At 36.2% G+C, this 13,241-nt stretch overlaps 2 protein-coding genes across 2 annotated transcripts in view; one reads left to right on the forward strand and one right to left on the reverse strand.

The window, feature by feature from the left end:
• Window positions 1-722: 722 nt before the first annotated feature.
• On the reverse strand, window positions 723-12,967 carry gdpd1 (glycerophosphodiester phosphodiesterase domain containing 1). Its single transcript, XM_030152673.1, has 11 exons — window positions 12,797-12,967; window positions 11,892-12,038; window positions 11,184-11,226; window positions 10,382-10,517; window positions 9,439-9,484; window positions 9,202-9,323; window positions 7,926-8,015; window positions 5,394-5,527; window positions 4,222-4,281; window positions 2,865-2,916; window positions 723-2,604 (listed from the first exon to the last, which is right to left on the reverse strand). The coding sequence occupies exons 2-11, from the start codon at window positions 12,025-12,027 to the stop codon at window positions 2,470-2,472; spliced, it is 954 nt and encodes a 317-aa protein (XP_030008533.1). The 5' UTR covers window positions 12,028-12,038; window positions 12,797-12,967; the 3' UTR covers window positions 723-2,469.
• The window catches only part of porb (P450 (cytochrome) oxidoreductase b), a 32,367-nt gene continuing 26,365 nt past the window's right edge, over window positions 7,240-13,241 (forward strand). Inside the window, exons 1-2 of the mRNA XM_030152670.1 lie at window positions 7,240-7,243; window positions 10,068-10,074. The gene's annotated coding sequence lies outside the window, so the exon portion shown is untranslated. The remainder of the gene's footprint in view (window positions 7,244-10,067; window positions 10,075-13,241) is intronic.

Genomic DNA, 13,241 nt, shown 5'->3' on the forward strand with positions numbered 1-13,241 from the left:
CTAATCAACTTTGATTCTGCCCTTTAACTGAAAAGCAAAGCGCATTAAATTAGAGTGAAGCCTTTTTATACTTCTTTTAAACTCTAGTAGGTGGAGTTTAAGCATGTGATATTGATACTTATAGATGTTTAATTTCCCAAATAATTTATTTCAACTCACCTCTGCAGGGTTGACTAGTGTGAACAAGTTGTAGTTAGTAGTTATTAGCAATGTCTGCTTGAGTGTAGATTCATGTAGTTTTACACGAATTGTCTTTATTTTATTTAATACGGTCACGGGTTTTCCTTACATCGCAACGTTGACAGGAGAGTATAGTCCATGACGATGATTATCTTGACAGACAAGTATCGATCTTTGGCAGAAATTACACCGGAGGTTGATTTGAATGAATGACAGGAGTTTTAGCCAATCAGCAAACTGAACGGGCATAGCAACACAGTGCTGATTGGCCGAAATATGGGAGCGTAACCAATTATTTAGACAGAATTCTCTAGAAAGTACACAATTAATGACAGAAAGCTGCGTGTTGTGAAAAAGCAGTGGGATAAAGATGCAAAGTGAAGACCGAGGTGGTCTGGTTAAAGTAGTTCAATATGCCCAACATTATTCATTTCTCCAACCCGTTACGAGGAAACGGCTGACTCTCGTGCAGTCCACAGTGCCACCTGCTGTCTGTATGTGGAAGATGAACATAAATGGAAAACCCATAAATATCGGCTACACAATGTTTATTTGTATTTATTGATAGAAAATACATTTCAGTAATCTCAGCAAACAAATGACACACTCCATATATCACAACACGATTCTGTCAGTCACCAAATATACAGACACCTTAACAAATACGTATTTGTTCATGCAAAACAAACCACTCAGTACAACAAAAAAAATGTAATTTTAAAAATCTTCTGGCTACATATATTGATTCAAGTTCTGTCTTATGATTTGGAATCTTTCTTTGAATAATTTATCCTCTCTGCTGAACTCAAACGATGAAGAGTTGAATCACACTTTCAGTTTGATATCTGTGCAGATTTCACTGACCAACAGCACTAATAAAATAGCCAACAATAAAATGAAGACATGATAAAACAGCAATACTGTTACCAAAGAGCATATAATACATTCAACCAATAATACAATCATTAATAACCCTCATTGTGTGGTCACAAGTTTGGATTAGCTCCTGGCAGCGGTATGATAATCCTAATAACCTTTACACACACAAACTTTGACAGCCACAGTGAGGAACTGCTTGACAACTGCTGTCTGTAATACATTTCAGAGTCAAATTACCATTTAAAACAGATCACACAACATGGTACACTTTTCAATGTCTTAAACAGAAATTTCAATGACATCTGATCACACTGAAAAGGTATAAATTACTATGACTAAAGCAGTATTCTCTGTGATGTGCAAATATCTTTGACAGGTTTACCCATGGAAAAACAAAACCTCAGTCATACCTCTGGAGTTAGAGAAAAACAGGGAAAACACAAGCATACAACACAACTAAACAACATAAAACCCAAAGCTTGCAAAACCTACATTTGAAAACAACATAATTTGTGGTCAATTAGAATTTGCCAGTGCCTAAAATGAAATACAGAGCACCTCTGTACATTATCAGCTTCTGTTCATCTCACACTAAGAGTCTGAGCATCAGTGAAACTCAGTATTTTTATCAACATCCCGTTATTTCTCACAAGAAGCACTTTTTTTGGCATAATACAGCTCATATAAAAATATCTGAAAACTGCTTTGTGTGTTATTCCATGTGCTAAGTGACAGGAAAATATGCCTGACCTCAAAACTCAATAAAGCAACTGGTAAACAAACACGAAGAGCAGCTGCATCTGCTGGTGTTTATACTGAAACGATACTTGAATCTTGTATGGGCAACACGGCGAACATGAAACAACGGTCATGTTATGTATTACAAAGTATGAGGTTAAAATAAAGACCTTAAATTAGCAAAAATAATTTCAAGTCAAAATCTGCCGATCCGTTTAGAAAAAGACTAATATGACTTATCAGCATGTTTAAGTGGTCATTTAGCCCAGTGTCAAATGTATACCTCAAAAACCCATGCAGTTTTACATAACTTTGAAACACATGATTGTTATACTGTCACAGGTAAATTACATGTGTATGAAGGGAACCACAAAGATCCTGCAAAAAAAAAAAAAACACTGCACAAAGGATATAATAACATGTAGCAAGTACAGTCTGTGTCCTTTATGAGAATGTTTATATGGATTTAAATCAGAGAAGTCTGTGTTAGCAGTGAAACTAATAATTTATCAAATCAGTACAGACAATGGCAGCAACAAACAGTGTCAGGGGAGCCCAGCTGGAATGCATGCAGGAAAAAAATGGGCACATGGGATATGAGGCTGGCTTGGCAGGTCAGGTCAGGTTGAAAGATAATCACTGGTGGAGGGGTGTGAGGTAGATTTTGGCAGGTCACTGGGGCTTAGAAATGCCATTCCTGTCCATGAAGTCTTTAAGCCTGGTGGGAAAATCTGTCATAACCCCTGTGGCTCCCAACTCAAAAGCCCTCTGGAAGTCTTCTTCATCATTCAGCACCCAGATGTACACCTGAAACCACACACAATTTCTGCACGTCATTTTGGTGTTAGTAGAAGGTTGTAGCCTATTTTTGAACATGTTAAGAACCACAGACATTTTCAGCATGACACGGTGGAAAGTAGGTCAAACAGTACTCAATGCACTCACAAGCATATTTATTAACATTTACTATAAACTTAACTACACTATGTAAACAAAATACTGTATGTGATGCTCAAGAAATTAATACATTATTTATCGGTATTTATAACAAAAAATGCTGTTTTTACCTGAATTCCTCTTGCAGTTAAATGTTGAAACAGAGCTTTTCTCATCAGCAATCTAAAGAAGAAAAGTCATGAGTATATAGACTGTGCAACAAAATAAACCAAGCACAGAGCACATAACAACTAACAATGAATGCAGAGTTCCTACAGGTTTCTACAAGTTAAATTTAAGACTTTAAAGACTATTTAGAAAAGAATTTAATGCCCATTTCACAGCCTATTTCATTGCCACACTGGCAAAAAATCTGTGACTCCTAGAATTTAGGGATATTTATTTATTTACTCCAACATCTTGGTTCCCACCATTCTGAGTCATTTCTCATCACGGGCTGCAAAATTAGTGATAATTGGTTCCTAATTTCACTATAAATTGTCAGGTTGGAACTGGTGGAACTGAGCAGACTAACATGACTTTCTTTGCAGCTTGGACATTTAACAGACACATTCAAATACAATACAGCTAACAAGTTTATGGCAACATAACTTAAGACCTACCATATCAGATTTAATATGTTTTAAAGATTTTTTTAAGGTATTAAATACAAATTTGTAAATTCAAGACTTTTAAGACCCTGTGGGAACCCTGTGAATGTAAAGGCTAATCAAGTTTGTATGATGAGGGTTAGGGGTTAGGGTTAGATGAGACATGGTAAATATTCCAGCAATGCTTAAAAAAGGCGAAGTCTCTGTAAATGTTCAACGTAAGACAGAGCAGAATCCAGTCAAATTAAAGAAAACATCTGTAACTAAATATATTAGATTAAGATGTATAACTCTAATTGGAAATAACCATTCAGCCACTCTGAACTTTATACTAACAGAGAAAACCTGGCCATGTAGACACTAATACAGCAAAAAGCATCTGGTTACAAATCAAAAATACCCAAATATTGGAAAATTGAATAAAATACAAAATACTGGTAGTTGATAACTTAGTTCTTCATGTACATGTAATTTGTATTTTGAAGTGACAAAAAATACAGTTAACTCAAAGTGTCCTTTTTTGTGCATTTAACTATAATTAATAATACACTTTGCTGCAAATTTTCACACAGAACTGGACACAGGAGACTTCAAGTCATGTAATCCGTGTGGGATTATCTGCAGAATGATAAGGCTAATTGTTGAATAACCTTTTATAAAGTTTAGTCTCATTATGCAAAAAAAACACATTGAATTGAGGTATTTCAACAACACTAATACAAACTCTAACAGTATACAAAATCTCTTTTTTTTCTACCCAGTAAAATTACGAAACACATACAATAGAATTGTGTTTTTAATAGATTTATTTTAAATACTACCCATATCTGCCTATAGAAGAAAAAAATGAAGTATTATGGCAACTGAGTATACTTACGTGTCTGCCAACCACGTAATGAATCTCTGACTTCTGGTTAATCTGTCAGGGTCCTTCAGTCTGACGAATCATTCAAAACATAATTACATGTTTACGTACAGTAGTTGTTACTGTCAAATGCAGGAGTCTGTTTTCACATCCGCATGACATGATTTCAAAAGATAGCAAATAAATATAAAATTTTACACTGTACATTAAGTTTACTCAAAGTGGAATGAATTCAACATCTTTTCTATTCAATCTAGGAAATAATGAGAAAAGTTAAAACGAGAGGGTAAAGATATGAGAACAGATACACAGAACACAAGGACACCAAGGCAAACTATCAGAGTCATAAACAAATGTATTAATCCTGAATGAATGTTAGGCATGAATACTCTACTCTAAGACCTTCATCCTTAAGACACATCAATACGCACTCCATGAAAGGAGATGTGAATAAAACCACCTTTTAATGACTTCATTTGCTGAATGACATTCTTTAAAACAGACATGGAAGGACACTCTGCCAACAGTGAATAAACTCTGATGGTTACACGCGATCCAGGGAGGACATGAGCACCTTGTGCAACTTTTAAAACCTGAATAAAAGATTAAAAGCTCTTTAATTAAAGAAACCACATTTCTCTTGCTAATGAATTAAACATTTCTCAGTCTAACCTTTGAAGTCAAGTGGTTGAGTATTTCGCAACGGTACGAGTGCACAAATCTTTTCCTTTCCTGAGACACAGCACCTTGGCCGGCTATGTCAGCCTAACAGCAGGCTCTTGCATATTTTAATCTGGGGCAGAATTATTGCTTAATCCTGTGGACCAGTGGCACTAAAACCTTTCATGCTTTGTCATGTTAAGACCATTTCTAATGGGCTTGTGTTTCATTCAAGGACTTAAGCAAATGCAGAGGGAAAAAAAGATTCCTTACATCTTTAAAAACTCACAAATAAAAAAATAAAATAAAATAAAAATCGTCCTTGTCCGACTTTTATTAACGTGCACGTTGAGTCTGATACTGATAATCTCTGGTGGAATTTATTACTGTATGAAAATCTTGACCTGCAAAGCACATACTGTATATCTGTGTCATTCGATAGCCTGGAAAGCAGAGGGTTACATTTTCCAGAAGGCCAATTAGTGGATCTCATTACATTATTACTATTTTGTATCAGGACCTACTTGGTGATAATGGAGGGCATGGGGATCTCCAAGAACTGCTCTTTGAGTGGAACAAAGGGGAGCAGGCCAGAGTAGAAGAGGCCTAACAGCTGCAGCACTCTGGGAAAGCTGAACAACACAGGAATACGAGGGTTCTGCGAAAACACAAGGTGATGAGACTCAGTGTTAATATGCATTTAATTAAAGTCTGTTTCAATCTCACAATATTTAGTTAAGATAATCACATAAAACATTGGCTTCTTTTTTTCAACTTGTTGAAATAGTTCATTACCTCCGCCAGGAGGTATTGTGATTGCTTTGCTTTGTGTGTTTGCGTGTTTGTTTGCGTGTTTGTTTCTAATCTAACGAAAACAACCACAGCTAGAAGTAGAAAAATAAAATCTAAATTTATATATCTTTTGACAAAGTCACAGCTTATCTCTCCTCTGTAGTGGCCTCATTTTACTTATTTAGTTGAGGGTATATTAAAGGGGTCATATTTTGCTAAACCCACTTTTATTAGTCTTTGGTTCATTTATTTGTGTATTTGGACCCTAATAGTTCATAAAGTTTGAATTTGAACCCTACAGGTGCTGCAAAGTATATTCATCAAATATTCATTTTGGCAAAAATTGGGTGAATTTCTACAACCTGTTTTAATTCCAGCTTAATTTGTTGCGTCTGTAACTAGTTACGTCACAACATTTGCACATATAAGGTCAAGACTTCCGATGAACATTTCTCTGAGTACGACATAATTGTTTCTCAGCAGCAGCGGTTGTAGTAAAAACTGAAAATGTGTCCAAACTTCAAGCCGATTACCTAAAATGTTCAGTTGTTGGTTGAACTGGACAGAGCATCACAGCCAACAACCTGGAGGGGGTGGGACATGAAGTGGCTCATTTGCATTTAAAGGACCAGCGCTCAAAATGACCTTTCTGGTGTCATTACTCAGAAATAGTGTTGAAGATGGACCTGTGGAATTGAATTAATGAAGAATTCAGACCCAAGCATAGCATTTATAGTTTATGAAGACCACAGGGAAATGTTTTAAACTGCATAATTCCATTTAAAAAAAGCAAAACATCACTCCTTTAACTCTGATCTACACTCAAACATAGTGGATGATGATAATGGACATTAACACTGGATGACACCTATCAAGTGCTAAAAAGGAGAAGGAAGTAGAAACTTTTTCAAATCTACCGTAGAAACACAACTTTGTGAAAGGTGAACCTCTGTAGATATATATACATTCTACAGAGGGAGATACATATACATTCTGTAGGTATATACATTACATACTACTTGCAGCTTTACTTTTATGTGATTATACGCCAATGACAACTTAATTATGAATATTATGTTCAATTTCTGCAGTTGTGTCCTCACAAATCCACATAAATCTTAGAGCACCCTGGAGCATTAAAAAGCCCTAAGGATAGAAATGATGCAAGCTTCAGATTTTATACATCCTGTTCCAGTTTACGGTTGCACTGTGAATAAAACTGGATTTTCTGAGCCAGCACCTGCCACATAATCCAATAATTTCAGCGTGTACTACAGGGCGTCAATTTAAAAGATGGAAATGAAGTGCAGCGTTGTGCAAAAGCGTTAGTCCACTATTAGAGATGATGTTTTATTAAGGCTATAATGAGCATATATTTCTCAGCCTCTGAAATAAAACACAGAGGAATATGTGGGAAATATGTGAACAGCATTAAAAAGAAACTAATCAGAAGGAAAATTCTTATTATAGAAGCTGGACTGAATCATACAGACAGAGAATAATAAAAGACAAGCCAAGTCTAAAGAGTAACTTTGGTGAGTTCTGAAGATTGGTATAATACCACAAGGTTATAGAGAAAAGAGTCACACCAAGAGAGTTCAGTCTGTACAACAAGGTGCAAATGGATGTCACACTTACACTTAGTACTGACTTTTGCCTGTGTGAAACTCAGTTCTGCTTTTTTGCAGAAAAAGCTGATTTCTTGTATCTTCAATGACACACTAAGAAATAAATAACAGGGTTTTCCATTATAAAGATATAGGTGAAGCTGCATAAATGTTTTACCAGGAAAAACACTGAGATGTCTTTACAACTCTGGAGAGAAAAGGTACCATATGATTATCAATATTTTTAATTTATTTATTGTTTTAAAATAGGACATAAATTATTTCACTGTGCTATTTTTAAAATGTTGTAAAAAATAAATAAATAAATAAATAAATAAATAGGTCCAACATTATGAAAAGTGCAAAGCCTTTGGTCAAATAACAAAAGCCACCTGAGCACCTAATCCCTGCACAAACTACAGAAAAACCCTGAATATGTATGCTCATTATAACTTGCAGAAACGGGGTGTTTTTGTAGAGTTGAGGGTGATCTAAGACTGTTGAACAGTACTGTAATACGAGGCAGTGAAAGACCAGTAGGTCCTAGTATCGTTTACAGTGAAGGAGAACCTTCCCATCTCAGCATGCAGCTCATAATGATGTCTGTGTTGTAATTGTGATGTTGTACTGTAAACCCAGTGCTTAGAAAGAATGTACCTCTTTGTAACACTTTTTAACAATCTTGTTGCTGGCGTTGCCCCACACAGTCAGATTCTCTCTGTCGTATTTAACAACCAACTCAGACACCTGGAGGAAAAATATGGTTTGTTAAAATGGTTTTACTCTGCTTAAAAAGCATACTTTGCAGGTTTGAAACATGAATCAGCAACTTTACGATGCTTTTCACACTCCCTTCTACAAATCACATTTTGCAGCTGTGAAGCATTTCAAGTTATAACAGAATATAAATTAAATTTTTCTTGGTAAGTAGGGCTGGGTGATAAAACGATAACGATATATATCACGATACAACTTTTCCTTGATGGAAATATGAGAAATGTTCAAAACAATTTTGACAGAATTCATTCATCCATGTTTTGATAGACATAAGAACAGCCAATCATAATTAAGTAGTGCCACACCGAACCAATCACACTAGAGCCATGTCAAATTAGCTTGATGCTGCAGTACACACACTAATGTTTGGGCTGTAGCGGGAGATAGTGAGTGTTCCTTCGGGAGAAAATTTGACCGAGAACTTGGGCTATGGGTTACTGAAAAGCAGGGTGCGGCATAGAAGCCAGGAGTCGGACGTTCAAAGCATGTTAAGTTTCATTTTCGGTTTAAACAGGTTATGGCAGTTAAGGAACACAGCCCCACGTATATACCCCCGGTATTGTTTCATGAAGGTGGTCTGTTTTGTTTGTGTTCTCTTTTTAAAATTGAAAGCTTTTGCCTGCTGGTCAGACTTATGGTTTAGTTTTAAATATATGCACCTGTTTTATTTATCTGAAACAGTTGTATAATGTTCTTCATCACATCTGTCATGTTCAACCTGACGGAAAATAAATCATATTTAAATCAAAAATAACCTTCTAATGTCTTCACAACTAACTTATGAGTAACCGAAAATTAAAGCTTCACAAAAATAGTGATTTGATGTATATCATGATACATATCAATATCATCTGGTATGAAAAAAATTATCATATGATTTTTTTTCATATCGCCCAGCCCTACTTGGTAGTAGTTTGGCAAGATGACACTTCTTCCATGATTATCTACTTATCCCTTCTGATACACAATGAGGTATCCACAAATGCTGTGTTTGTCAACAAACAGGCTATGAAAACATATCACTAATCTGTGTTTAGCAACTGCTGTGAAACATTTTCAAATATGACCTGAAAAATATCCAACTAAAAGAAAAGAGGGTTGATTTACGGTGGTTTCAGCAGCAAAGAAGAAATACACGCATGCATAATACACACACCTTCTTGATGAGAGTGTCGTTGTTGACCTTGATGTCAATGTTAACAGGAGTGTTAGGAAAGGCCTCAAAAACATCACTGAGGAGAGGGATGCGTTTATCTTCTCCTCCTGCACAGATACACGCTGCACAGACATGGACAAATGGACAGCACTCTCAGCATTGAGAACAGAACACAGGTTAAAGAGGTAGCTGTGTGTGTTTCTGCGGGTGATGTATTTCTAAGTGTGTTACGCTCACCTCTCTGAAAAGTAACATCAAGGTTGCAGCGGTACAGTGGCAGCTCCTGAGAGAGAGAGAGAGAGAGAGAGAGAGAGAGAGAGAGAGAGAGAGAGAGAGCACACAGGAGACAGTGGTTAACACACAAGACATTAAATGTACTCAATCACACATATAGTAGTCGTGGGATGATCAACACAAATGACAAATATAAGATTAAAGGAGCTAGAAACCAAGAAAAAAATTAATGCCTGGAACTTTGTGCTTAAGTGCGTTACAGCCATAGTCAAACAAAATATTCTTAAATACAAATGTCTAATTGGCATGAAATTATTTATGGGCACTTAAGAGTATAGTTTTGGTAATATCCTCTTGAGACTCAGCAGTACATTCCTGTCCTCTGTAGGGGAGACGAGTTTCTAAGCTTTACTCAACATTCCAATACAAAAAAATTTATCTGAAAAAGTTGTTGCAATATGCTGTTTCCAATCACAACAATTATTTAATGTAAAAAAGCAAAAACATTTACTCTCCTGGGTCTCAGAAAGATATGGCATTTAATTTTCAGCAGGATTCTCTGAACTTAAAACTGAACGGCAGAGAAAGCAACAAATCCACCAACTCTGCCTTTTTTTTTTTTTGTAAATCAGGCTGAAGGTTATCATGTGACCTGATCAGGAGACGTAGTAGACCTCAAACAATTGAGGCACATGATTTGTTACCTTACTCAAACAACTCTGAAGCCTCAAACTGCACTTTATTTGACTTAAAAATGTCCTGTAAAATGTTATATTTTAACTACACATACAGTAATTTCTACAGTAAACATAGAACAAAGTGTTATGTAATTTGAAACAATTTTTGTTCTTCTGGGTATCACAAAGTAAGAATGTGCTTAAAAATAGAATATGGAGATCTTTATTGGACTCAAATTGACAAAAAGATCTAAAAACCATAAACTCACATTATAGACCATGTCAGAGATGTTAGCATTGATGCCGGTGGATCTGTGCAGGTTGGCATCATGTGACACCACAACTTGCTCATCTTTTGTCAGGTGGCAGTCCAGCTCCAGCATGTCTGTGCCGAGATCCACTGCACTGCACAAATCAACACATAACACTTATACCTTACAACACATAAGAAATTGTACTGACTTCTACATATCAGTGGAGTTCCTCAAAATGAGTAATGGTCAACAAATGTTAATATTTATAGTTCAAAATGTATGGAACATGCCCATATAAAACACTACTATTGGTAAGTGCTTAGGACAACAGCAGTCTGACTCCTAGGAAGTACTCTGTTGGGAAAAAGCCCACCATTGGCTGACTGAAAATGGTAACATGCAGATAGTGAAAAGGGTATAAATAATGACTGAAACAAAGTCCCTTTCCTTATGTGAAACAACCTCTGACCGAGTAGCTACAAATTGAAAATAGTCAGACGAAGATCTGGCAGAGCTATCTGCTTTGTCAGTGCTTATTCCCCAACATGAAAATGTTCGATCAAAACAAAAGCAATCATTATACTCTCCGATACTTTGAAGGTAACACTGGTTTACAGAAGTCTACAGTGTATGCTCAAATATAGGTACACAGACAGATAGACAAGATCAACAGTATCACAAGACTCAGAACTTAAAGTCTATCAAGATCAGATGATGCACTTTGCCCACATATCACAAGAACAAACACGTTTGGTCCCCACTAACAGTCTGATGTCAAACAGCCAGCTTTTTCATGATGACTAAGGGTTCTACTCACTGCTGAAAAGCTGCCATGGTGTTTTCCAGGTTTTCTCCTGCCCCTGAAATAACAGGAATAATTTCACAACTTTGTCTTGCTTATCCAATTTGGCTTATACAAAAATACAATATGATTGTTTATGTATATATATATATATATATATATATATATATATATATATATATATATATATATATATATATATAAGTAAAGTGCATAAAGGAGATATGGTTAAAAAGAAATGGCTTGTGGCAGTAAAGATTTCCTGTAGCTGACAGGGGAGCTGTAATAGTCTGATGGAGAAGGTGGTCCACTGTCTGCCCAGTGTGTGGTGGAGAGGGTGCTCATCATTGTCCATGATGGATATCAGTATCTTTAGCCTCCTCCTCTCCACCACGGTCTCAAAATTGTCCAGCCTGAGACCTATTGCAGAGCCAACCTTTAAGATGATTCTATCAAGTCTGTTGGTGTCACCGGCTTATGTTGCTACCCCAACAAACAGCCGCAAAAATGATGGCACTGGCCACAACAGACTGGTAAAAGGTCTCCAACATATTGCTGCATATGTTGAAGGATCTTAGCTTCCTCAGAATATTGAGTCTGCTCATCTCCTTTTTGTACACAGCCTCTGTGTGGGATTTCCAGTCCAGTCTGTTGCTGATCACCACCCCCAAGTATTTATAATCCTCCAAAACTCACCCCCCATGAGTACCAATGTATACCCACCTCCACGATGGGAAATGTGTCTGCTGAGGAAGTGCCCTCTCCTCTTCCGGTGCAAAAGATTTGGGCATTTGAGCAGCAGGGCAGAGGTGAGTACGTAGCCCGTTACAGTGGACAGGACATACACAGCAGCACACATCTCTTTTGAGTCTGTTGCAAAACAACCAAAACCACTTTATGCAAATAAACTATATATAAGGGAAGATGGTTTATGGACTCACTGGCTGTGTCCATTTTCATTGTGTTGAGTGTATCCCTCTTCAAGGTTACGAGATGTCTACATTTCTTTCTTTAAACTTCAATCTTGATTTAAATCAACAGAGCAAATCTGAGGCGAGTGTGCATTTCAAAAACAATGAGATGTCAAAAAGTGAAGGTTTTTTAGGTACTTGCTAGGGCCTGATCAACTACAGAACGCACCAAAAACTGAATTCTCATCAGTTAATAGAAAATTACCCAATGGAAAAAAAAGGTTTTTTAATACATATATATATATATATATATATATATATATATATATATATATATATACACACACACACACACACATATACATGTATACATATACACATATATAAAGTCACTAATCTCTGTGTCATCTGCAGATGTGTTTCTGTGATTTTCAATAAACCATATTTAAATATTTGTGAATAATAAGGAAAAGAAAGCTAACGGATTCTCATTCATTATACTCTGAGCAGTTCACGACGCAGCTTTGTTTTTTCCGATCAGGCATAGCTGAGTAACAACAAACAGTGATTCATTTAGTACAGCGTTTCTTTAGTTACTTTTACTTAAAGCTATTCTATATGATGATAAAACACCAATAACCGTGGCTTACGATATTAGCAATAGCCTACTCGTTTGGCTAACATCAGCTAAATCGGGATGTCAACATGATCTCTTACCTTTGTCATCAAATTATTTTGTTTTACTCCGTTCCTGTTTGTGTTGATGAACTACAAAAAGTCTACGAAAACTAGTTACTTTACAGAAACACTTTGTGCTTGTGCTCTCCTCTCATCTATGAGCTTCGTTAAACACAGCCGACCCGTCACCGGCTGCGATGAGCTGTCTGCGCATGCGCGCAGCCTCCTTCAGAATAAAAGAATGAAATCCATTTAAACCCTTCAGAATAAAAGCAGCGACTGACTAAATGTGGAAAATATATCATACTTTCATATTTCTACTGTAGAAATCACTTCGGGAAATTTACATTTATCTGGACCTGAATATATGATTTTAGTTTCATTTGAAAATATTGACCATCAAACGCATATTTACATATTACTGTCATAATAATAATGGACAACTGTCTTAAAGTAAATATGGTGTATGATTTAAATTAATTAT

The sequence above is a fragment of the Sphaeramia orbicularis genome, chromosome 13 (genome assembly GCF_902148855.1).
Source record: "Sphaeramia orbicularis chromosome 13, fSphaOr1.1, whole genome shotgun sequence".
NCBI classification, from domain to species: domain Eukaryota; kingdom Metazoa; phylum Chordata; class Actinopteri; order Kurtiformes; family Apogonidae; genus Sphaeramia; species Sphaeramia orbicularis.

Coding starts and splice junctions, on each gene's coding strand:
- gdpd1 (XM_030152673.1), bottom strand. CDS start 12,027: ATGTGTGCTGCTGTGTATGTCCTGTCCACTGTAACGGGCTACGTACTC. Junction 9,485..10,381: donor TCTCTGACATGGTCTATAAT/GTGAGTTTATGG, acceptor TCTCTCTCTCAG/GAGCTGCCACTGTACCGCTG. Junction 2,605..2,864: donor TAACTGCAAGAGGAATTCAG/GTAAAAACAGCA, acceptor GTGTGGTTTCAG/GTGTACATCTGGGTGCTGAA.